Here is a 23,109-nt window from a genome sequence, read left to right as displayed (position 1 = left end):
CAATTAAACCTGTTGGACTATAACCTGGTGTTGTGAGATTTTTAACTCTGTGGAAACAGTTAACATTTCAGATCGACGACCTTTCGACAGAAAGGACTGAGGTTGTGAAAGGCATGCATAAATACAACTTATTTCTTTGTGTTGGGATTAGCCTGTTTACACTGGAATGTAAATAACATGAAAGGTTAATTTTATGATAGACTGAACTTGGACTTAGGGACAAGGACTACATCAGTGGCATGTACTGACGAGATAGAGGAAGGGGGTTGAATGTGGCAGCGTTTTGTATCTTGTATGTGGTGAAGTTTCTGTTTTTTTCATGCAGCAGGGTGAGCTGAAGGATAAGGAAGGGCAAAGTAAGCAGCACGAAGAGGCCGTGATCAAGCTCAACATGCAGATTACCGCATTGAATGAAAACATGGCCACGCTGAAGAAAGAATGGCAAGGCAGTCAGCGACGGGTGAGTGAGCTGGAGAAGCAGACCGATGACCTCCGTGGAGAGATTGCAGTGTTGGAAGCCACTGTGCAGCATAACCAGGAGGAGAGGCGGGCTCTCTTGGAAAGGTGTGTGTCTCTGGTTACTCACTGCTACCTCTCTTTCATTTGGCTCGAATTTGAGCTGTGGTTTCCCCCAGTGTTTCCAGTCTATGAATGTTGACCTAGTCCACTCAGGAATTTACAGGAGAAACATTGAATCCTCCTGTCAGTTTAGTGTCCGTCTCCTGAAATAAGACCCTGCTGTTCTGAGCACAAAGAGCACTGCTCCTGATTGTGATGTGCTATCAGTTGTGTCTCACTGGGACAGAGTGTTATGGTTTTATGATCCATTGCTTAGATGTGATCATGTAATCCAGGCTGACATTCCAGCAGAACTCCAAGTGAGGCCTGCACTATTAAAGGGACCGTCTTTTATCTGAGATATTAAACTGCAGCAGAACTGGAGATGGTCTTCAATCTATGACCTGACCAGAGTACTTTACAAGGTGCCATCTCATTCCTCGGATTTGTGATGGCTCACTGATTGATTACTATCAATAGCTGCCATGCTCTGGTTACAATTCTGATCTTGAGTGTATCCACAACCTTTCAACGCCAGCAAGTTCAGGGACTACACATGGACCCCTCTCCCCATATGGTATAGGACATTAACGTGGTACCAGTGTTGATCCCACCAGAACATTGCTTTGTAATTTTTGGGGTGCCAAGTAATTCCACCGGCTGCCTTCTCGAGAGGCTTTGCCAGCAGTTTTAATCGATTTGCTTGTATTTTCTAAGTCAAAGCAATTGATGGAAACTGGAGAGCTGCCAACTTTGAACCCTAGACTATCAGATTCTTTTTCTTTCTGATGGAGTTCCTCAAATCAATTCCTTTGTTTTCTACTCTAACCAACATTCCCGTCTTTTGATCTGGAATTCTGACTTAGTAGCACTAAGTGTGGACCTTCAAGTACACAGTGGTGTTCATCATAACTGACTGTGTTCTCTTTGAGAAAATAAGGCCTGGTCAGATTGGACTACCTCCCTCTTTTGAAAGCTGTACTGCCCTCAAAGTTGCTGTATAAAAGCAACTTTGCCCCAAACAGTCAGTTCCTATTATTTTAGGAAGATGGCACCACCCTTCCATTTTGCAGAGTTGTCTTTCTCCCAGCCATTTGCCTGAACTGCACGTGGAGATTAAAAGCTAAACTAATTAACCCAGTTGTGGACAAGTGAGAGTCTGGGCTTTTTGAGATTTTCATGGTGGCTTTGTATGTGTCTCCCTCTGCCAGGCATCACCCTGTCTCATGCACACTCTCTATCTCTCTTTCTTTGATCTCTGTTTCACGCTCGCTGTCAATCTTCCATTCTTGTGCTCGCTGTCTTTCAGTCTGTCTCTGTTTCACATGCTGCCTTTCGCTCAATTAGCCCTTCTCTGTCCCATTCTCTCCCTTTCTCTCGGTCTTCGTTACTCTCTCTCTGTCTTGGTCATTCGCTGTTCTGTTACTCTGTGCCACACTCGCCTCGCTGTCCCTCCCTCCAGGCTGAGTCTAATTGATTAACACACAGCCTGGACTGAAGCTTGAACAGACCTTGTTGAAATCTAACCCAGAGCCTCAGACCATCTATCTCAGGAGCACTGGCATGTGACATGAAATGGTTCTTCACACACAATTAATTTTTAATCTCTGATCTGTTACTGAGGCAGAAACAGTGTAGTTCCCCATAGGATGATGGAGGAATCTTTACACCTGACTGAGCTGAGCTGTAAAGACAGAGGTTTCTTCCTCCATAAATACCAATATGTAGGTGGGAACATGTCTCCTTGCAGAGACAGCAGAGAAACAGAAACTCTGTATTTAGCAGCACACCATCTTCACTTGTGATTAAAATATATTGATATGTCCTTTTATTTCTGAGCGTGTTTCTTGTGTTGGATTATCTGTAGTTTGTCAAGCTCCTCTTTGTTGGAGCTCGTTAACCCATTGTGTTCCTGAGCCTAGCGTGCTTATTTAAAACTCTCTTGTCCTTGTCTGTTAGATGTCTCAAGAGTGAAAGCGAAACAGAAAAGCTGCAGGGGAAGGTGGTAGACCTGAGACGGAAGCTGGATGATACAATGGCTGCCATGCAGGAGTTAGGACGAGAGAACCAAGCTCTGCAGGTAAGCAGATACATGGTCAGCATAGGGGCTATATTGAGTGACGTGTCTATTGGAGCTCATTCTCCTTGCCAGTGACATTGGCCTTGCACAATGTCGTCTCTTTACCCAGTGTGGCCGCTCATGAAATTCAGCTTTATCTTGGACCCAGAATTAAAAGCTGAGGCTAGTGCTGTAGCTGATCCTGGAGTCACTGACGTCAGTAAGAGTCTCCCTGGTGGGCAAAGTCACTCTCCACTCTTCATCAGAATTCTGATTGTGATGTCAATATCCATTCAACACAATATGTGCTAACCCAAAGGTCTGAAGTCCTCACTGAACAGCATTAAATTGAAGTTTTAAAAATAAGTGGCAAAGATTATTGGTAAACCATAGGATTTCCAAGGGTTTAAAAGCCAACAAAAGGTGTCCAAAATATAATAGAGAGCAGATACACACTGAGGGCAAATGAGCAAGTAATATAAAAATGGACAGTGAGAGCTTTTTAAAATATAAAAAGCGAGAGAGAGACTGAAGTGAGCATAATCCCCTTGGAGAACGAGACTGGGGAAGTAATAATGGAAACTGGGAAGTAGCAGAGGAATTATAGAGGACCATAAGTAGCATTCCAAACATATTAAATAACAATGTGCTAAAGGGATGGGACACAGTAAAACTAATGATCATGAGAAGAGAAGGAGTAAGGAAATGAATGGGGCTAAAGCCTGCCAAGTCCTGGTGGATTACAGCCTATGATTTTGAAGGAAATAGCTACATACGTTGGGGATGGATTGGTCCTGAGTTTTCAAGGCAAGTTCCAGAGGATTGGAAAACTGCTAATATAACGCCCTTGTTCAAAAAGAGTGGGAGACCCCGTTTCGGTTTTTTTTCCAATCGGCCAGTTAGCTTGACAGCTACCTTAGGGAAAATGGTAGCTTCTCCTGCAAAGGATCTAATAGCAAAGCATTTCGAAGGGGTAAGTATACCTGACAAATTATTACAGTTCTTTGATGGGGGGGTGGGGGGTGTAACAGGCAGGATAGACAAAGGAGAACAAGTAAGTGTAGCATATATGGATTTCCAAAAAAAAATTCAATAATGTACCAAGCTTAAGGCTCCTTAATTAGACAAGAGCCCATGGTGTTGGAGATCCATCAGCATGGATAGAGAAATTGGCTACTGAGAATTAAATAAAGGAGGCATTTTCAGAATGACAACCTGTAACGAGTAGGTTGCCACAGGGATCAATGCTGGGGCCACAATTATTTACAATGTATATTAAAGACTTGGATGAGGGAAATAAATCTACTGTAGCCACGTTATAGGCTATAAAAGTAAATGGGCAGAAACTTGGCAGATGGAGTATAATGTTGGATAATGTGAGGCGAAGTACTTTAGTAAGAAGAATAGAGGAGCTGAATGTTAATTCAATGTTACTGTCTCCATAATTAGCTGACATTTTGATTGAAGCTTTGAACCTGAGTTCTGTGACTCTATTCCAATCAGCTGGAATCGAATATGTCAATAATTCTCCAGAAGAAAGCAATCATTGCCCCATTCTAGTGCATTTAAAGCATAGAAACACAGGAGCTGGAGGAGCTTTGGTCCTCAAGCCTGCTCTGCCATTCGCCATTGATCACCCAACTCCATAGTCTCATCCTGCTTTCTCCCTATAATCTTTGATCCCATTCATCCCAAGTGCTATATCTAGCCACTTCTTGAATACATTCATTGTTTTGGCATTAATCACTTCCAGTGGTAATGAATTCCAAGGCTGACCACTCTTTGAGTGAAGAACTGTCTCCTTAATGTCCTTAATGAAGAAATGTCCTTAATAGTCTACCTCCGACTGTGACTCCTGGTTCTAGACGTGACCACTATCAAGAGTATCCTCCCCTGTATCTACCCTGTCTAGCCCTGTTAGAATTTTAAAGTCTGAGATTCCACACCCCCCCCCCCCCCCCCCACAATTTGTCTGAACTCCAAAAACAATCCTTGTCAATCTCTCCTCATCCGCCATTCCTGCCATCCCCAGAGTCAGCCTAGTTAACCTTTACTGCACTCCCTCGACAGCAAGAGCACCCTTCCTCAGAAAAGGAGACCAAAACTGCACACTAAAAAGGCCAGTCACTAATGTGGGAAATACAGCTGTGTACTGACCCACAATTACCTCACACAGCGTAGAAAATTACTGTCGTTTGTGTGATTGTGATTGAGCGATTAGCATTGACCAAGTCTGTAGGAAATTAAATACTTCAAATAATAGCATGAATCTTTTACTTCCCATTGACTGGGGAAATGAAGCCTCTGTGTTTACTGTGTCCAGCAAAAGGAGTGTAGTACTGAGGACGTGCAACTCTACTGGACTGTCAGCCTAGATTTCCCAGAATGGGGCGAGAAATTGCAACCTTTTGACATTCATAGGGATAGAGCACTGTTAACATTTCTATCAGCCACTTTAATCAAAACTCCTGGCTATTAATTCAGTCAAACACCAGTAAGATTTGTATGGTAGGAATCAGCTGGGGTGCTGTTGGGTGAGGGAGAAGGGGGAGTTTGCTTGCAGGTGCCATCTGTAGACTGTGGCACAGTGCCTGGTCTAACTACTTGTTGACCAGCCAGTTGACAGCAGCATCACCGACCGGTGACCATTCCCAATTGTTTAAGGTCGGGGCCTGAACTAATGTAAACAATTAAATTGCTGTGGGAAATATTAACTGAGAGGTGATTGCTTTGCTGTCTGGTGGAATATACAGTCAGTTCTAGAGTAATGCAGTGGCTCTGTTCTCGTGCAACCCTGTGTCATAAGAAAATTGCATAATAGCAGCACCTTTGAAACTAATGAGGCTGGAACCGCTTTATAACTAGCACACACTTTAGAAACAATGTTCCCAATTCGTCAATCGTGTTGAAGCGAATTTGCATTAATGAAATGTGTATTATAGCAGAACGATTTGTACGAAACTTTATGCTGTACCAGTCTTTCCAGTTCAGAAAGTGAAAGTGCTGGGCTTTCTTTTTGCTTTGCCAGATTAAACACACCCAAGCGATAAACAGGAAGTGGACTGAGGATACTGACGTGATGAATTGTATGGCCTGTGGAAAGGGATTCTCAGTCACTGTACGGAGGGTAGGTACTCACTGGTTCACACCCTGAAATCCTTTGAGCTACAAGCCCTTTGGCTCTGGGAAATGGGACTTCACAGAAAGAGAGCACATTGTTCCCAATGTTTTTGCTTTCATAAAATAAATTCGATTTTTTTTTTGACGGTGAAAATCTGCAATTAAGAAAACAACAAATGCCGGAAAGTCCCTGCAAGCCTGGCCATGGATCTGATCAGAATTGGAACAGATTGTTGTTGCCCAGTTTCCCTCAAGTCTCCCCAAGTGATAGAATTAATATTTTACAACATTATGGTAGAAGGCTGAAGTCTGGCAGTATGTAGCTATTCATCAGAACCTCATTTGTGAGGCATTATGAAGCATTCCATTTGAGAAATTGTGTTGTAATGTCTTTGCTTCAAATGTGCATTAATACTGAAAGACCAAGGAGACAGATTAATACACTATTGCAATCACATTGAACCCTGTTCAGAGATTGGGATGTGGAATGGCTACAGTTCCTGTTGCTGCTTCAGTAGCAACGCTGACAAGGTGCAGATTAGAATTCTCCCGTTAAGTTAAAAGGTGTGTGTAAGATAATCTCTCCCTCAGTGTAACAATTCTTTTCATAACATTGAGACTTCAGCCCCTCCCTTATAATGGGCACATTCCAAAATGCAAATGGAAGGATGCTGAGAAGCATTGTGTCTATGAAGAGCAAGGGGACTATGGGGTCTTGCCTTGGTCAGGCTTTGTGGTGAAGGTTACGTAACTGCAAAGTCATCCACTAATCCCATCAGCTCATCATTTTCTCTCCACTGTTTTATCACCATGATCAATGGACTCAAATTTAATTGCCTGTGAGCCCTCATGGGTAGCATTGTTGCCTTGGAGACGCAAGATTCTGCTTTAGGGCTTTAGCATGATGGTCCAGTGGAGTATGGAGGGAGTGCTGCACTGTCGGGGCTCTCATGTTTATGAGATGTTAAATTGAGGCCTCAGCCTGTTTTGGGTCAATGTGAAATACCCACCATTAGCATGATCTGGAGTCATTCAGTCATAGAGATGTACAGCATGAAAACATGTCCAATTCTTCCATGCCAAACAGATATCCTAAATTAATCTAATCCCATTTGCTAGCATTTGGCCCATTTTCCTCTGAACATTTTGTATTCATTTACCCATCTGGATGCCTTTTTAAATGGTGTAGTTGTATCAGCCTCCACACTTCCTGTAGCAGCTCATTCCATACACCCACCACCCTCTGCGTGAAAAGGTTGCCCCTTAAATCCCTTTTCAATGCCCCCCCCACCACCTTAAACCTATGTCCCCTCTAGTTTTAGATTCTCCTACCCCAGGGAAAACACCTTGACTATTCACCCTATCCATGCCCCTCATGATTTTATAAACTTCTATAAGATCACCCCTCAGTCTCCAACACTCTCTACGGAAAATAGCCCCAGCTATTCAGTCTCTTTCCTATAGCTGAAACTCTCTATCCTTGGCAACATCCTTGTAAATCTTTGCTGAACCCAGAACCTTCACCCAAACAGGCTGAGGCCTCAATTTAACACCACCTCGGACAAATGAGGCCTCCAATAGTGCAGCACTCCCTCTGTACTCCACTGGACTATCATGCTGAAACCCTAAAGTGGAATCTTTCATCTCCAAGGCAATGGTGCTACCCATGAGGGGTCATAGGCAGTCAAATATGAGTCAATTAATCATGGTGATATAACAGTGAAGAGAAGTTTCACAACATCCTTCCTATAGCAGGGAGACTAGAATTGAACGCAGTATTCTAAAGGTGGCCTAACTAATGAGGAGTAGGGATTTTCTGTTTGTGTCCCTCCATCATCACACCAGCAACTTATCAACTTACTCTCGTGTTACTGTTTGTGGGAACCTGTTCTGCCACATGTCTGATATTACAACAGTGGCTGCACTTAAAGAAAAGTGCCTCTGTGTCCCTTACGATGTCCGGTGATCGTAAAAAGTGGTATAGAAAAGGCTTACCTTTTTATTTGTCTTACATAATGATTTTGCTGAAATGTAAGCACATTGTCTGTGGGCCGCAAACTCAGGCAAACCTTTGTATTATTTGCAAATTTATAGATCTTTCCCTGAAGTCCTACAACCAGATTATTAATAAAACCTGCAAAGAACAATAGTCCTAGCGCCACCAGGTTTCTACCTCAATCTTACTTGTCCAGATTTATAGCTTACCCCTAATATCAAAGATTTCTTCCCCTTCTAAACCTCTGAGACTTGAATACTAAACATGTCATTTACTCAGCAAGTTTTGAGAAGATTTGTAGCGCAGCTTGAGGTTCTGGATGTAGGTTTGCTCACTGAGCTGGAAGGTTCATTTCCAGACATTTCATCACCCTACTAGGTAACATCTTCAGTGGGCCTCAGTTTGCTGTTCATGATTCCTGCTTTCTATTTATATATTTGGGTTTCTTTGGGTTGGTGATGTCATTTCCTGTTCCTTTTCTCAGGGGGTGGTAGATGGGGTCTAACTCGATGTCTTTGTTGATCGAGTTCCGGTTGGAATGCCATGCTTCTAGGAAATCTCATGCGTGTCTCTGACTTGTCCTAGGATGGATGTGTTATTTACTCCCAAGTTAACGTTCCAATTGTTGTCCTTTTGCAGCATCACTGTAGAAACTGTGGAAACATCTTCTGTGCCGACTGTTCTGCAAGGAATGCCTTAACCCCATCCTCAAAGAAGCCTGTCCGAGTCTGTGTCACATGTTTTGAAGAATTACAGGGATGAGTTGCCCCAGCACCTTGCCTGGGGCTGGAAAAGTATCACTATTCCTCTTGTATTCATGCACTCACTTTGTATTTCTAAGACTGTGTATTGAAAGTGTAATAACTGCTGACCACTGTAATTAGTTGCTGTCAGTGAGAGTCTATCGATGTGTGTTCTGCAGCTCATTCCCAACCTTCGCAACTGCCGCGAATCCCTAATTCAGCCCCAGACTAGAGAAAGGCAAGTTTCTGCAATTGATGGGTTTGGGTAACAGCTGTTTGAGAGGAGTCTCTGTCACTTAATGATCCTGCCTAGTTTTACCCAGAATTCAGTGGGTAGTCCACCCTTTCTGCCAAATCCAACTCTCTTATCGTTCACTGGACTGAAGAGACTATCAGACTTTAACCGTAATGTGTTGGGAGTCTTCATCCCTTCAGTTAGATCTGAGATGCAGCCATCTCTCACTGAGATGGGGAACCTGGCAATGTCTTAGGTGAAGCATCAAATTCCTTTGAAAACTGAGCATCCTGAGAAACCTCCAACTTCACTTCCCAGAAGGAGGAGTGAGACTTTGTGATAATCTCCAGCCAGCTCCATCTCCATCCCTCATTACATTTAAGCTGGTTGCTTGCTTTCTTGAAAGTGTTGATGTCAGTTGTTAATATTCCTCCTCTTTTCATCATCTGCTTTCTCCCTCTTTTATTCTGTCAATAGTTTGTTAATGTTGGTGATTAGAGTGAAGGCTGGATCTGTACTGCATGTACTGAACTAATCCCTGGAAACTATCCTGAGTGACTGCAGCTGTCTTTTACACCTCAGCCTTGTAATAACCAACTGGCAGGAGCTGCCCTTGGGTATCTCCCCATTCCCCATCTCTGCTTCCTCCAGAACTATCCTGTTTTGTCCAAATCTCTGCACTTCACTGTGTTAGTGACAGTTGGAATCCAGTATAATGTTTTCTGTGGTGTGCCCATCAGCCTCTTGCTTTACAGTCTGAAACCCAGCAAGGAGTTGAGAGCCTGTTACTTTCCCTGAGCTTGTCTCTTCTCCTTACTGTCACTTTACTGAGAGCTGAGCGAGAGGGAATGAGACATGGTGCAACTCAGGCCAAATGCAGCCTGCTTTATGTTTCCCCATACAGATTAATTGGCCTGCATTCACTAATCAATCCAATTGTTTCTTTTATTAACTTGCTTAACTGCTCCCCAGGTGGGGGCTGTTTCTCTTGGACCTGATCCATATACGTGGCCAAATTTAAACCCCCATATTGAATTCGCAGGACCCTTTCACAGAGAGAGTCCAAGTGACAGTGTCATGTGAGAGTTAGTTGTACATGGTCTCTGTGCCACACACAGCTTCACTTTGCTGCTTCCTTCCTTATGAAACACTTCTGCTAGCAGTGGGCTTGAGCTTGAAAGATTTTTTTTTGTGTCAGCCCCGTAATGAAAAGCTATGAACTGACATTCTCTGTTCTGATAATGTCTGCATCTACACAAAACCTCAGTGACAGAAACTAGCTGCTTTCATGCTTTTTGTTGAAATAAAATGGTGTGTATAATAGAGAATTGTGTACAAAAATGGTATTAACTTCCATATTATCATGTGAACCTATGTATAAATATTAAGCAGTTTAATTCTGGCTATTGAATGAAGATTGTAACCTGTTTATAGCAAAAAAAAAAGTTAATTTGATGAATGATGCAACCTCCACAATTAAATTTGTTTAGTAAAACAGAATTCCTAGTCATGTCTTTTTTGAAAAGTTGTAAAATACTGTCTGAAAGATGTTTTTATCAACACATTTCACTGTGTTTATAGTTGTGGTCTAGGGGTGTGTTCTAGACAGTAATTACAACTCAGCAGAAATGTCCCTTCATATACAGCTGTGATCGCAGGGTTGTATATTCGTCTCGAGAGCAAATGTCTGCTCGGAGAGTGGAAGAGAAGAAAGGATGGTATAGTTGGTTCATTGGGCATATCAGCTGTCTCTAGTATTATTGTAGCCAAACTGATCATACCAATAAGAGAAAGCACATTATGTCAATACCGGGTTGGCTGGAAAGGAAATGGTACTGGCTAAATTGGTCTTGCAAATGGCCAGCACAGACTTTAACAGGTTGAATGGCCTCCTGTGCTATAGTTGCCCTTGGATTCCAATAAACCACCCAGTTCTCTGCTCAGTGTCCACAAAATACTAATGATATCATTGTACCATGGTAGGCTGATGGAGAAAGTGAAGTCCTGTGTGGTCCAGGGTGCACTAGCTAGATGGATAGAGAACTGGCTGGGCAACAGGAGACAGTCGTGGTGGAAGGGAGTTTCTCAAAATGGAGACCTGTGGTCAGTGGTGTTCCACAGGGATCCGTGCTGGGACCAGTGTTGTTTGTGATATACCTTCCTCCAAATCATTTATGTATAGGTGGTCGGATTAGCAAGTTTTCAGATGACACTAAGATTGGTGGAGTAGCAAATAGTGAAGGGGACTTACAGAGAATACAGCAGAATATGAATAGATTGGAGAGTTGAGCAGAGAAATGGTAGATGGAGTTCAGTCTGGGCAAATGTGAAGTGATGCATTTCGGAAGATCCAATTCAAGAGCAAACTATAAATGGAAAAGTCCTGGGGAAAATTGATGTACAGAGAGATCTGGGTGTTCATGTCCATTGTTCCCTGAAAGTGGCAACACAGGTCAGTAGAGTGGTCAAGGAGGCATATGGTATGCTTTCCTTCATCGGATGGGATATTGAGTACAAGAGTTGACTGCTGAAAATGTGTTGCTGGAAAAGCGCAGCAGGTCAGGCAGCATCCAAGGAGCAGGAGAATCGACGTTTCGGGCATAAGCCCTTCAAAAGGGCTTATGCCCGAAACGTTGATTCTCCTGTTCCTTGGATGCTGCCTGACCTGCGCTTTTCCAGCAACACATTTTCAGCTCTGATCTGCAGCCCTCACTTTCTCTACAAGAGTTGACTGGTCATGTTACAGTTGTACAAGACTTTGGTTCAGCCACATTTGGAATATTGCGTACAGTTCTGGTCGCCACATTACCAGAAGGATGTGGATGCTTCGGAGAGGGTGCAGAGGAGATTCACCAGGATATTCCCTGGTATGGAGGGCGCTAGCTATGAAGAGAGCTTGAGTAGATTAGGATTGTTTTCATTAGAAAGATGGAGGTTGAGGGGGGAACTGATTGAGGCCTACAAAGTCCTGAGGGGTATTGACCGGGTGGATAGCAAGAAGCTTTTTCCCAGAGTGTGGGACTTAATTACTAGGGGTCATAAGTTCAAAGTGAGAGGGGAAAAGTTTAAGGGACATATGTGTGGTAAGTTCTTTATGCAGAGGGTTGTGGGTGCCTGGAACACTCAGCCAGTAGAGGCAGTCACAATAGCGTCATTTAAGATGTATCTAGACAGATACATGAAGGGCAGGGAGCAGAGGGATGCAGACCCTTAGAAAATAGGCAAAAGGTTTAGATAGAGGATCTGGATTGGCGCAGGCTTGGAGGGCTGAAGGGCCTGTTCCTGTGCTGTAATGTTCTTTGTTCTTTGTATGTAATAGCTATTGTACAGAAGTTATTTCAACCTGTCAACCAATGCCACCATTTTAGTTCCATGAGCTACAATCCAACTTACAATTGCTCAATCATGTTGAATATTCAAGTATCTTGATAAATTAACAGCATTTCAAAACAAACGTTCAGTAAGATCATCTTCACAGAACATCCCCGCACGTTTCACTGCCTGCAAGGATAAAGGTAATAGCAATGTGTGAAAACACCACCACCTCCCACGTTCTCCTCCAAATCACAGACCATCCTGACCTGGAGCTATGTTGCTGTTCCTTCACTGTCCATGCAGCTCCTATTGTACGACTTTACTGGCACCAGGTGGACTGCAGTCACTCGAGAGAAAATGGGGTTCCCAATCACCTTGTGAGAAATTGGGGGTGGGCAGTAAATATTGCCAAAGATGCCCATGATCTGAGAATTACCTTTAAAGAGATTGAATAAATCCCCAATTTAGTGTACATGTATTGAAACAATTGAAATCTCGCCTAAGTTAATTATCCTTGACTTCTGGTTAAAGAGGACTAGGCAGAGTAAACAGGAAGAAGATTTGGGATGACCAAGGAGTCTATAACCAAGGGTCCCCATTTAAGGATAAAAGGTGGGCCATTTATGACTCCAATGAAAATAAATTTCTTCACCCAAAGAGTGGGGAGCCTGTGGAATTCTCCTCCACAAAGAAATTGAGGCCAAAGCATTGAATGTTTTCCAACTAGAGTTATAGATTTTTGGGACTAAAGGGATCAAAAGGTATGACAAGAAAGTGGGAACAGGAGTCTGAGTCAATGAATGGTTTGGGAAAGCTCCTGGATTGATCTAAATGACCTGATACAGAAGAACATGCTAGAATATTTTCCCTTATCAACCCTGGTAAGAAAGGGTTACAAGAGCAGCTCAGAGGCTAAGTTTACTGTAGCAAGTAACTCACCACCTGACTCCCCAGAACCTGTCTACCATCTACAAGGCACAAGTCAGGCATGAGATGGAATATTCCTCACTTGCCTGGACGTGTGCAGCTCCAACAGCACTTGAAGCTCGACACCATTCAGGACAAAGCAGTCAGCTTGATTGGCTTTTGCCCGAAATGTCGATTTTGCCTGTCCTCAGATGCTGTCTGAACTGCTGTGCTCTTCCAGCACCACTGATCCAGAATCTGGTTTCCAGCATCTGCAGTCATTGTTTTTACCTCATTGTTTTTACCACTACATTCACTCCCTCCACCACTGACACTCAGTAGCAGCATATCTCAGTATCCAGAAGATGCACTGCAGAAATTCACCAAAGATCCTTAGACAGCTGTCCAAACCCAGAGTCATTTCGATCTAGAAGGACAAGGGCAGCAGATACTTGGGAACACCACAACCTGCAAGTTCCCCTCCAAGCCACTCACCATCCTGACTTGGAAAAATACCACCATTCCTTCAAGATCCTGGAATTCTCTCCATAAGATCATTGTAGGTCAACCCAGAGCACAAACACTGCTGCAGTTTGACAAGGCAGTCCTACCACCATCTTCACAACGGCAGCTAGGGATGGGCATTAAATGCTGGCCCAGCCTGTAACACCTATGTCCCACGAATGAATAAAAAAATCCCTCTCTCCTTCCTTACTGCTTAAAGTCCCTCATTCCTGGAACACTTCTGTTTCCTCTAAAGTATTGCCACATCCTAAGGCTGTGATCATGAATATTCTGTAGTCTAATACTCCGAGATCTAGATCAGAGAAAGCAATGGTCCCAGCACTGACTGTTTGGAAACATCACTGTCTACCTCTCTTCATTTTGAAACACAATTACTAACCAGGACTCACTCAGTACTTCAGCTGAGTATTTAAAACAAGGACACTCTGCCTCTTACAATGCTTTTTATTAGAAAGAAGAACCATTTTTAAGTCAAATAGAAGAGGTAGATTTCTTCAAAGTGCACTGATCCAAACTGGGGCACTGATTGAGTTTCTTGTTGACCTATTTCGACTGAAAACAGGACTTCGGTACGTTGCACACATTTGGGGAGTTAAATTTCAGACGATTCATTCACTGTGAACCTCCCCAGCAAGGGTTGTGGTGGGTCTAGAATGTTCCGGTAGCCAGTCACTGCTGTCTCGATGTGTAACAGCCACGTTCTCTGTAAGAGAAGTAATGCAATCAGTTTTACAGTGTCCTGTCGCTTCACTGGCTCATCCGATGAAATCACTACTTCATTGGAAAGCTAAATACATCATGTTTTGTACAACTGCTGTGAGAAAACAGAGTGCCTTGGACTGAGACAGCACTGATTGTAAAGATCAAACTGTCACATAGCATGGAAAGAAACCCTTTGTTTCAACTCATCCATGCCAACTAAATTAATCCAAATTAAGCTCCCATTTGCCAGCACGTGTCCCATATCCCTCTAAACCCTTCCTATTCATGTACCCATCCAGATGCCTTTTAAATGTTGTAATTGTACCCAATTCCACCACCTCAGACAGTTCATTCCAGGTGTCCAGGGTTGGTGTGACTGAGACAGGGGGAGGGAGTTGGCCCTTTACCTGGGGAGCGAGTGTAACTGAGACAGGGGGAGAGAGCTGGTCCTTTACCTGGGGAGTAAGTGTGACTGAGACAGGGGGAGAGACCTGGTCCTTTACCTGGGGAGTCAGATTGACTGAGACAGGGGGAGAGTGCTGGTCCTTTACCTGGGGAGTAAGTGTGACTGAGACAGGGGGAGAGAGTTGGTCCTTTACCTGGGGAGCGAGTGTGACTGAGACAGGGGGAGAGAGCTGACCCTTTACCTGGGGAGCGAGTGTGACTGAGACAGGGGGAGAGAGCTGGCCCTTTACCTGGGGAATGAGTGTGACTGAGACAGGGGGAGAGAGCTGAACCTTTACCTGGGGAGTCACAGTGACTGAGACAGGGGGAGAGAGCTGGTCCTTTACCTGGGGAGTCAGAGTGACTGAGACAGGGGGACAGAGCTGATCCTTTACCTGGGGAATAAGTGTGACTGAGACAGGGGAGAGCTGGCCCTTTACCTGGGGAGTCAGAGTGACTGAGACAGGGAGAGAGCTGGTCCTTTAACTCGGTAGCGAGTGTGACTGAGACAGGGAGAGAGCTGATCCTTTACCTGGGGAGTAAGTGTGACTGAGACAGGGGGAGAGAGCTTCTCTTTTACCTGGGGAGTCAGTGTGACTGAGACAGGGGGAGAGAGCTGGTCCTTTTCCTGGGGAGCGCGTGTGACTCAGACACAGGGAGAGAGCTGGTCCCTAACCTGGGGAGTCAGAGTCACTGAGACAGGGGGAGAGAGTTGGTCCTTTACCTGGGGAGCGAGTGTGACTGAGACAGGGGGAGAGAGCTGGTCCTTTACCTGGGGTGCGAGTGTGACTGAGACAGGAGGAGAGAGCTGGTCCTTTGCCTGGCGAGTCAGAGTGACTGAGACAGGGGGAGAGAGCTGGGCCTTTACCTGGGGAGTCAGAGTGACTGAGACAGGGGGAGAGAGCTAGTCCTTTACCTGGGGAGTGAGTGTGACTGAGACAGGGGGAGAGAGCTAGTCCTTTACCTGGGGAGTGAGTGTGACTGAGACAGCGGGAGAGCTGGTCCTTTACCTGGAGAGCGAGTGTGACTGAGACAGGGGGAGAGAGCTGGTCCTTTATCTGGGGAGTCAGTGTGACTTAGACAGGGGGAAGAGAGCTGGTCCTTTACCTGGGGAGTAAGTGTGACTGAGACAGGGGGAGAGAGCTGGTCCTTTACCTGGGGAGTCAGAGTGACTGAGAAGGGGGAGAAAGCTGGCCCTTTACCTGGGGAGCGAGTGTGACTGAGACAGGGGGAGAGAGCTGGTCCTTTACCTGGGGTGCGAGTGTGACTGAGACAGGGGGAGAGAGCTGGTCCTTTACCTGGCGAGTCAGTGTGACTGAGACAGGGGGAGAGAGCTGTTCCTTTACCTGAAGAGTCAGAGTGACTGAGACAGGGGGAGAGTGCTGGTCCTTTACCTGGGGAGTAAGTGTGACTGAGACAGGGGGAGAGAGCTGGTCCTTTACCTGGGGAGTTAGAGTGACTGAGACAGGGGGAGAGAGTTGGTCCTTTACCTGGGAAGCGAGTGTGACTGAGACAGGGGGAGAGAACTGGCTCTTTACCTGGGGAGCGAGTGTGACTGAGACAGGGGGAGAGAGCTGGACCTTTACCTGGGGAGTGAGTGTGACTGAGACAGGGGGAGAGAGCTGGCCCTTTACCTGGGGAGCGATTGTGACTGAGACACAGGGCGAGAGCTGGTCCCTAACCTGGGGAGCAAGTGTGAATGAGACAGGGGGAGAGAGCTGGCTCTTTACCTGGGGGGTAAGTGTGACTGAGATAGGGAGAAAGAGCTGGTCCTTTACCTGGGGAGTAAGTGTGACTGAGACAGGGGCAGAGAGCTGGCCCTTTACCTGGGGAGCGAGTGTGACGGAGACAGGGGGAGAGAGCTGGCCCTTTACCTGGGGAGCGGGTGTGACTGAGACAGGGGGAGAGAGCTGGCTCTTTACCTGGGGAGTCAGTGTGACTGAGAGAGAGGGAGAGAGCTGGTCCTTTACCTGGGGAGTGAGTGTGACTGAGACGGGGGGAGAGAGCTGGTCCTTTACCTGGGGAGCGAGTGTGACTGAGACAGGGGGAGAGAGCTGGCCCTTTACCTGGGGAGTAAGTGTGGCTGAGACAGGGGGAGAGAGCTGCTCTTTTATCTGGGGAGTCACTGTGACTGAGACAGCGGGAGAGCTGGCCCTTTACCTGGGGAGTGAGTGTGACAGAGACAGGGGGAGAGAGCTGGTCCCTATCCTGGGGAGTAAGTGTCACTGAGACAGGGGTAGAGAGCTGGTCCTTTACCTGGGGAGTCAGTGTGACTGAGACAGGGGGAGAGAGCTGGCCATTTACCTGGGGAGTCAGAGTGACGGAGACAGGGGGAGAGAGCTGGTCCTTTAACTGGGGAGTAAGTGTGAATGAGACAGGGGGAGAGAGCTGATCCTTTACCTGGGTAGTCAGAGTGACTGAGACAGGGGGAGAGAGCTAGTCCTTTACCTGGGGAGCGAGTGTGACTGAGACAGGGGTAGAGAGCTGGTCCTTTACCTGGGGAGTCAGTGTGACTGAGACAGGGGGCGAGAGCTGGCCCTTTACCTGGGGAGTCAGTGTGACTGAGACAGGGGGCGAGAGCTGGCCCTTTACCTGGGGGGCGAGTGTGACTGAGACAGGGGGAGAGAGCTGGTCCTTTACCTGTGGAGTCAGAGTGACTGAGACAGGGGGAGAGAGCTGGCCCTTTACCTGGGGAGCGGATGTGACTGAGACAGGGGGAGAGAGCTGGTCCTGTACCTGGGGAGCGAGTGTGAGTGAGACAGGGGGAGAGAGCTGGTCGTGTACCTGGGGAGCGAGTGTGACTGAGACAGGGGGAGAGAGCTGGTCCTTTACCTGGGGAGTAAGTGTGACTGAGACAGGGGGAGAGAGCTGGCCCTTTACCTGGGGAGTCAGAGTGACTGAGACAGGGGGAGAGAGCTGGTCCCTAACCTGGGAGCGAGTGTGACTGAGACAGAGGGGGAGATCTGGCTCTTTACCTGGGGAGTAAGTGTGACTGAGACAGGAGGAGAAGTCTGGCCCTTTACCTGGGGAGCGAGTGTGACTGAGACAGGGGGAGAGAGCTGGCCCTTTACCTGGGGAGCGAGTCTGACTGAGACAGGGGGAGAGAGCTGGCCCTTTACCTGGGGAGCGTGTGTGACTGAGACAGGGGAGAGAGCTGGCCCTTTACCTGGGGAGTCAGAGTGACTGAGACAGGGGGAGAGAGCTGATCCTTTACCTGGGGAATAAGTGTGACTGAGACAGGGGGAGAGAGCTGGTTCTTTACCTTGGGAGCGAGTGTGACTGAGACAGGGGGAGAGAGCTGGTCCTTTACCTGGGGAGCGAGTGTCACTGAGACATAGGCAGAGAGCTGGCCCTTTACCTGGGGAGTAAGTGTGACTGAGACAGGGGGAGAGAGCTCCTCTTTTACCTGAGGAGTGAGTGTGACTGAGACTTGGGGAGAGAACTGGCCCTTTACCTGGGGAGTAAGTATCACTGAGACAGGGGGAGAGACCTGGTCCTTTACCTGGGGAGTGAGTGTGACTGAGACAGGGGAGAGAGCTGGTCCCTATCCTGGGGAGCGAGTGTGACTGAGACAGGGGGAGAGAGCTAGCTCTTTACCTGGGGAGTAAGTGTCACTGAGACAGGGGGAGAGAGCTCGTCCTTTACCTGGGGAGTGAGTGGGACTGAGACAGGGGGAGAGAGCTGGCCCTTTACCTGGGGAGTCAGAGTGACTGAGACAGGGGGGGAGAGCTGGTCCTTTACCTGGGGAGTAAGTGTGACTGAGACAGGGGGAGAGAGCTGGCCCTTTACCTGGGGAGTAAGTGTGACTGAGACAGGGGGAGAGAGCTGGTCCTGTACCTGGGGAATAAGTGTGACTGAGACAGGGGGAAAGAGATGGTCCTTTACCTGGGGAATAAGTGTGACTGAGACAGGGGAAAGAGCTGGCCCTTTACCTGGGGAGCGAGTGTGACTGAGACAGGGGGAGAGAGCTGGTCCTTTACCTGGGGTGCGAGTGTGACTGAGACAGGGGGAGAGAGCTGGTCCTTTACCTGGGGAGTCAGAGTGACTGAGACAGGGGGAGTGAGCTGGTTCTTTACCTGGGGACTAAGTGTGACTGAGACAGGGGGAGAGAGCTGGCCCTTTACCTGGGGAGTAAGTGTGACTGAGACAGGGGGAGAGAGCTGGTCCTGTACCTGGGGAGTGAGTGGGACTGAGACAGGGGGAGAGAGCTGGCCCTTTACCTGGGGAGTCAGAGTGACTGAGACAGGGGGGGCGAGCTGGTCCTTTACCTGGGGACTAAGTGCGACTGAGACAGGGGGAGAGAGCTGGCCCTTTACCTGGGGAGTAAGTGTGACTGAGACAGGGGGAGAGAGCTGGTCCTGTACCTGGGGAATAAGTGTGACTGAGACAGGGGGAAAGAGATGGTCCTTTACCTGGGGAATAAGTGTGACTGAGACAGGGGGAGAGAGCTGGTCCTTTACCTGGGGTGCGAGTGTGACTGAGACAGGGGGAGAGAGCTGGTCCTTTACCTGGGGAGTAAGTGTGACTGAGACAGGGGGAGTGAGCTGGTTCTTTACCTGGGGAGTAAGTGTCACTGAGAAAGGGGGTGAGAGCTGGTGCTTTACCGAGGGAGTAAGTGTGACTGAGACAGGGGGAGAGAGCTGGTCCTTTACCTGGGGAGCGAGTGTGACTGAGACAGGAGGAGAGGTCTGGCCCTTTACCTGGGGAGCGAGTGTGACTGAGACAGGGGGAGAGAGCTGGCCCTTTACCTGGGGAGCCAGTCTGACTGAGACAGGGGGAGAGAGCTGGCCCTTTACCTGAGGAGCGTGTGTGACTGAGACAGGGGAGAGAGCTGGCCCTTTACCTGGGGAGTCAGAGTGACTGAGACAGGGAGAGAGCTGGTCCTTTACCTGGGGAGTAAGTGTGACTGAGACAGGGTTAGAGAGCTGATCCTTTACCTGGGGAATAAGTGTGACTGAGACAGGGGGAGAGAGCTGGTCCTTTACCTTGGGAGCGAGTGTGACTGAGACAGGGGGAGAGAGCTGGTCCTTTACCTGGGGAGCGAGTGTCACTGAGACAGGGGGAGAGAGCTGGCCCTTTACCTGGGGAGTCAGTGTGACTGAGACAGGGGGAGAGAGCTGCTCTTTTACCTGGGGAGTCAGTGTGACTGAGACAGGGGGAGAGAGCAGGTCCTTTTCCTGGGGCGCGAGTGTGACTGAGACTTGGGGAGAGAGCTGGCCCTTTACCTGGGGAGTAAGTGTCACTGAGACAGTGGGAGAGAGCTGGTCCTTTAACTGGGGAGTAAGTGTGAATGAGACAGGGGGAGAGAGCTGATCCTTTACCTGGGGAGCGAGTGTGACTGAGACAGTGGGAGAGAGCTGGTCCTTTAACTGGGGAGTAAGTGTGAATGAGACAGGGGGAGAGAGCTGGTCCTTTACCTGGGGTGCGCGTGTGACTGAGACACAGGGAGAGAGCTGGTCCCTATCCTGGGGAGTAAGTGTCACTGAGACAGGGGGAGAGAGCTGGTCCTTTACCTGGGGAGTCAGTGTGACTGAGACAGGGGGAGAGAGCTGGCCATTTACCTGGGGATTCAGAGTGACTGAGACAGGGGGAGAGAGCTGGTCCTTTAACTGGGGAGTAAGTGTGAATGATACATGGGGAGAGAGCTGATCCTTTACCTGGGGAGCGAGTGTGACTGAGACAGGGGGAGAGAGCTCACCCTTTACCTGGGTAGTCAGAGTGACTGAGACAGGGGGAGAGAGCTAGTCCTTTACCTTGGGGGTCAGTGTGACTGAGACAGGGGGAGAGAGCTGGTCCTTTACCTGGGGAGCGAGTGTGACTGAGACAGGGGTAGAGAGCTGGTCCTTTACATGGGGAGTCAGTGTGACTGAGACAGGGGGCGAGAGCTGGCCCTTTACCTGTGGAGTCAGAGTGACTGAGACAGGGGGAGAGTGCTGGTCCTTTACCTGTGGAGTCAGAGTGACTGAGACAGGGGGAGAGAGCTGGCCCTTTACCTGGGGAGCGAGTGTGACTGAGACAGGGGGAGGCAGCTGGTCCTGTACCTGGGGAGCGAGTGTGACTGAGACAGGGGGAGAGAGCTGGTCCTTTACCTGCGGAGTAAGTGTGACTGAGACAGGGGGAGAGAGCTGGCCCTTTACCTGGGGGGTCAGAGTGACTGAGACAGGGGGGGAGAGCTGGTCCCTAACCTGGGAGCGAGTGTGACTGAGACAGAGGGGGAGAGCTGGCTCTTTACCTGGGGAGTAAGTGTGACTGAGACAGGAGGAGAAGTCTGGCCCTTTACTTGGGGAGCGAGTGTGACTGAGACAGGGGGAGAGAGCTGGCCCTTTACCTGGGGAGCGAGTCTGACTGAGACAGGGGGAGAGAGCTGGCCCTTTACCTGGGGAGCGTGTGTGACTGAGACAGGGGAGAGAGCTGGCCCTTTACCTGGGGAGTCAGAGTGACTGAGACAGGGGGAGAGAGCTGATCCTTTACCTGGGGAATAAGTGTGACTGAGACAGCGGAAGAGAGCTGGTCCTTTACCTTGGGAGCGAGTGTGACTGAGACAGGGGGAGAGAGCTGATCCTTTACCTGGGGAGTAAGTGTGACTGAGACAGGGGGAGAGAGCTCCTCTTTTACATGGGGAGTGAGTGTGACTGAGACTTGGGGAGAGAGCTGGCCCTTTACCTCGGGAGTAAGTGTCACTGAGACAGGGGGAGAGAGCTGGTCCTTTACCTGGGGAGTGAGTGTGACTGAGACAGGGGAGAGAGCTGGTCCCTATCCTGGGGAGCGAGTGTGACTGAGACAGGGGGAGAGAGCTAGCTCTTTACCTGGAGAGTAAGTGTCACTGAGACAGGGGGAGAGAGCTCGTCCTTTACCTGGGGAGTGAGTGTGACTGAGACAGGGGGAGAGAGCTGGCCCTTTACCTGGGGAGTCAGAGTGACTGAGACAGGGGGGGAGAGCTGGTCCTTTACCTGGGGACTAAGTATGACTGAGACAGGGGGAGAGAGCTGGTCATTTACCTGTGGAGTAAGTGTGATTGAGACAGTGGGAGAGAGTTGGTCCTTTACCTGGGGAATAAATGTGAGTGAGACAGGGGGAAAGAGCTGATTCTTTACCTGGGGAATAAGTGTGACTGAGACAGGGGGAGAGAGCTGGCCCTTTACCTGGGGAGCGAGTGTGACTGAGACATGGGGAGAGAGCTGGTCCTTTACCTGGGGTGCGAGTGTGACTGAGACAGGGGGAGAGAGCTGGTCCTTTACCTGGGGAGTCAGAGTGACTGAGACAGGGGGAGAGAGCTCGCCCTTTACCTGGGGAGTAAGTGTGACTGAGACAGGGGAAAGAGCTGGCCCTTTACCTGGGGAGCGAGTGTGACTGAGACATGGGGAGAGAGCTGGTCCTTTACCTGGGGTGCGAGTGTGACTGAGACAGGGGGAGAGAGCTGGTCCTTTACCTGGGGAGTCAGAGTGACTGAGACAGGGGGAGAGAGCTCGCCCTTTACCTGGGGAGTAAGTGTGACTGAGACAGGGGAAAGAGCTGGCCCTTTACCTGGGGTGTGAGTGTGACTGAGACAGGGGGAGAGAGCTGGTCCTTTACCTGGGGAGCGAGTGTCACTGAGACAGGGGGAGAGAGCTGGCCCTTTACCTGGGGAGTAAGTGTGACTGAGACAGGGGGAGAGAGCTGCTCTTTTACCTGGGGAGTCAGTGTGACTGAGGCAGGGGGAGAGAGCAGGTCCTTTTCCTGGGGCGCGAGTGTGACTGAGATTTGGGGAGAGAGCTGGCCCTTTACCTGGGGAGTAAGTGTCACTGAGACAGGGGGAGAGAGCTGGTCCTTTACCTGGGGAGTGAGTGTGACTGAGACACAGGGAGAGAGCTGGTCCCTATCCTGGGGAGCGAGTGTGACTGAGACAGGGGGAGAGAGCTAGCTCTTTACCTGGGGAGTAAGTGTGACTGAGACAGGGGGAGAGAGCTGGTCCTTTACCTGGGGAGTGAGTGTGACTGAGACAGGGGGAGAGAGCTGGTCCTTTACCTGGGGAGCGAGTGTGACTGAGACAGGGGGAGAGAGCTGGTCCTTTACCTAGGGAGTCAGATTGACTGAGACAGGGGGAGAGAGCTGGTCCTTTACCTAGGGAGTCAGATTGACTGAGACAGGGGGAGAGAGCTGGTCCTTTACCTGGGGAGAGAGTGTGACTGAGACAGGGGCAGAGCGCTGGTCCTTTAACTGGGGAGTTAGAGTGACTGAGACAGGGAGAGAGAGCTGGTCCTTTACCTGGGGAGCGAGTGTGACTGAGACAGGGGAAGAGAGTTGGTCCTTTACCTGGGGAGCCAGAGTGACTGAGACAGGGGGAGAGAGCTGAACCTTGACCTGGGGAGTCAGAGTGACTGAGACAGGGAGAGAGCTGGTCCTTTAACAGGGGAGTAAGTGTGAATGAGACAGGGGGAGAGAGCTCACCCTTTACCTGGGTAGTCAGAGTGACTGAGACAGGGGGAGAGAGCTAGTCCTTTACCTTGGGGGTCAGTGTGACTGAGAC

General features: G+C 48.6%; 2 protein-coding genes across 7 annotated transcripts in view; one reads left to right on the top strand and one right to left on the bottom strand.

Moving 5' to 3' along the window:
- eea1 (early endosome antigen 1) overlaps positions 1–10,211 on the top strand; it is a 99,998-nt gene extending 89,787 nt beyond the window's left edge. Inside the window, exons 27-30 of the mRNA XM_043713344.2 lie at positions 326–564; positions 2,518–2,638; positions 5,646–5,744; positions 8,373–10,211. Coding sequence (XP_043569279.2) covers positions 326–564; positions 2,518–2,638; positions 5,646–5,744; positions 8,373–8,495 — 582 coding nt within the window. The 3' untranslated portion in view covers positions 8,496–10,211. The remainder of the gene's footprint in view (positions 1–325; positions 565–2,517; positions 2,639–5,645; positions 5,745–8,372) is intronic.
- A 3,674-nt stretch (positions 10,212–13,885) lies between these two features.
- plekhg7 (pleckstrin homology domain containing, family G (with RhoGef domain) member 7) overlaps positions 13,886–23,109 on the bottom strand; it is a 133,182-nt gene continuing 123,958 nt past the window's right edge. For all 6 annotated transcript variants that reach the window (XM_087999701.1, XM_087999703.1, XM_087999699.1 and 3 more), the window contains one exon: positions 13,886–14,160. In XM_087999701.1, the coding sequence (XP_087855827.1) occupies positions 14,050–14,160 (111 nt within the window). In that variant the 3' untranslated portion in view covers positions 13,886–14,049. The remainder of the gene's footprint in view (positions 14,161–23,109) is intronic.

The sequence above is a fragment of the Chiloscyllium plagiosum genome, unplaced genomic scaffold (assembly GCF_037043375.1).
Source record: "Chiloscyllium plagiosum isolate Xiang-an unplaced genomic scaffold, Cpla_swu_hap1 HiC_scaffold_23, whole genome shotgun sequence".
In the NCBI taxonomy this organism is placed as follows: Eukaryota; Metazoa; Chordata; class Chondrichthyes; order Orectolobiformes; family Hemiscylliidae; genus Chiloscyllium; species Chiloscyllium plagiosum.
This window is presented reverse-complemented; position numbering and strand designations above follow the sequence as displayed.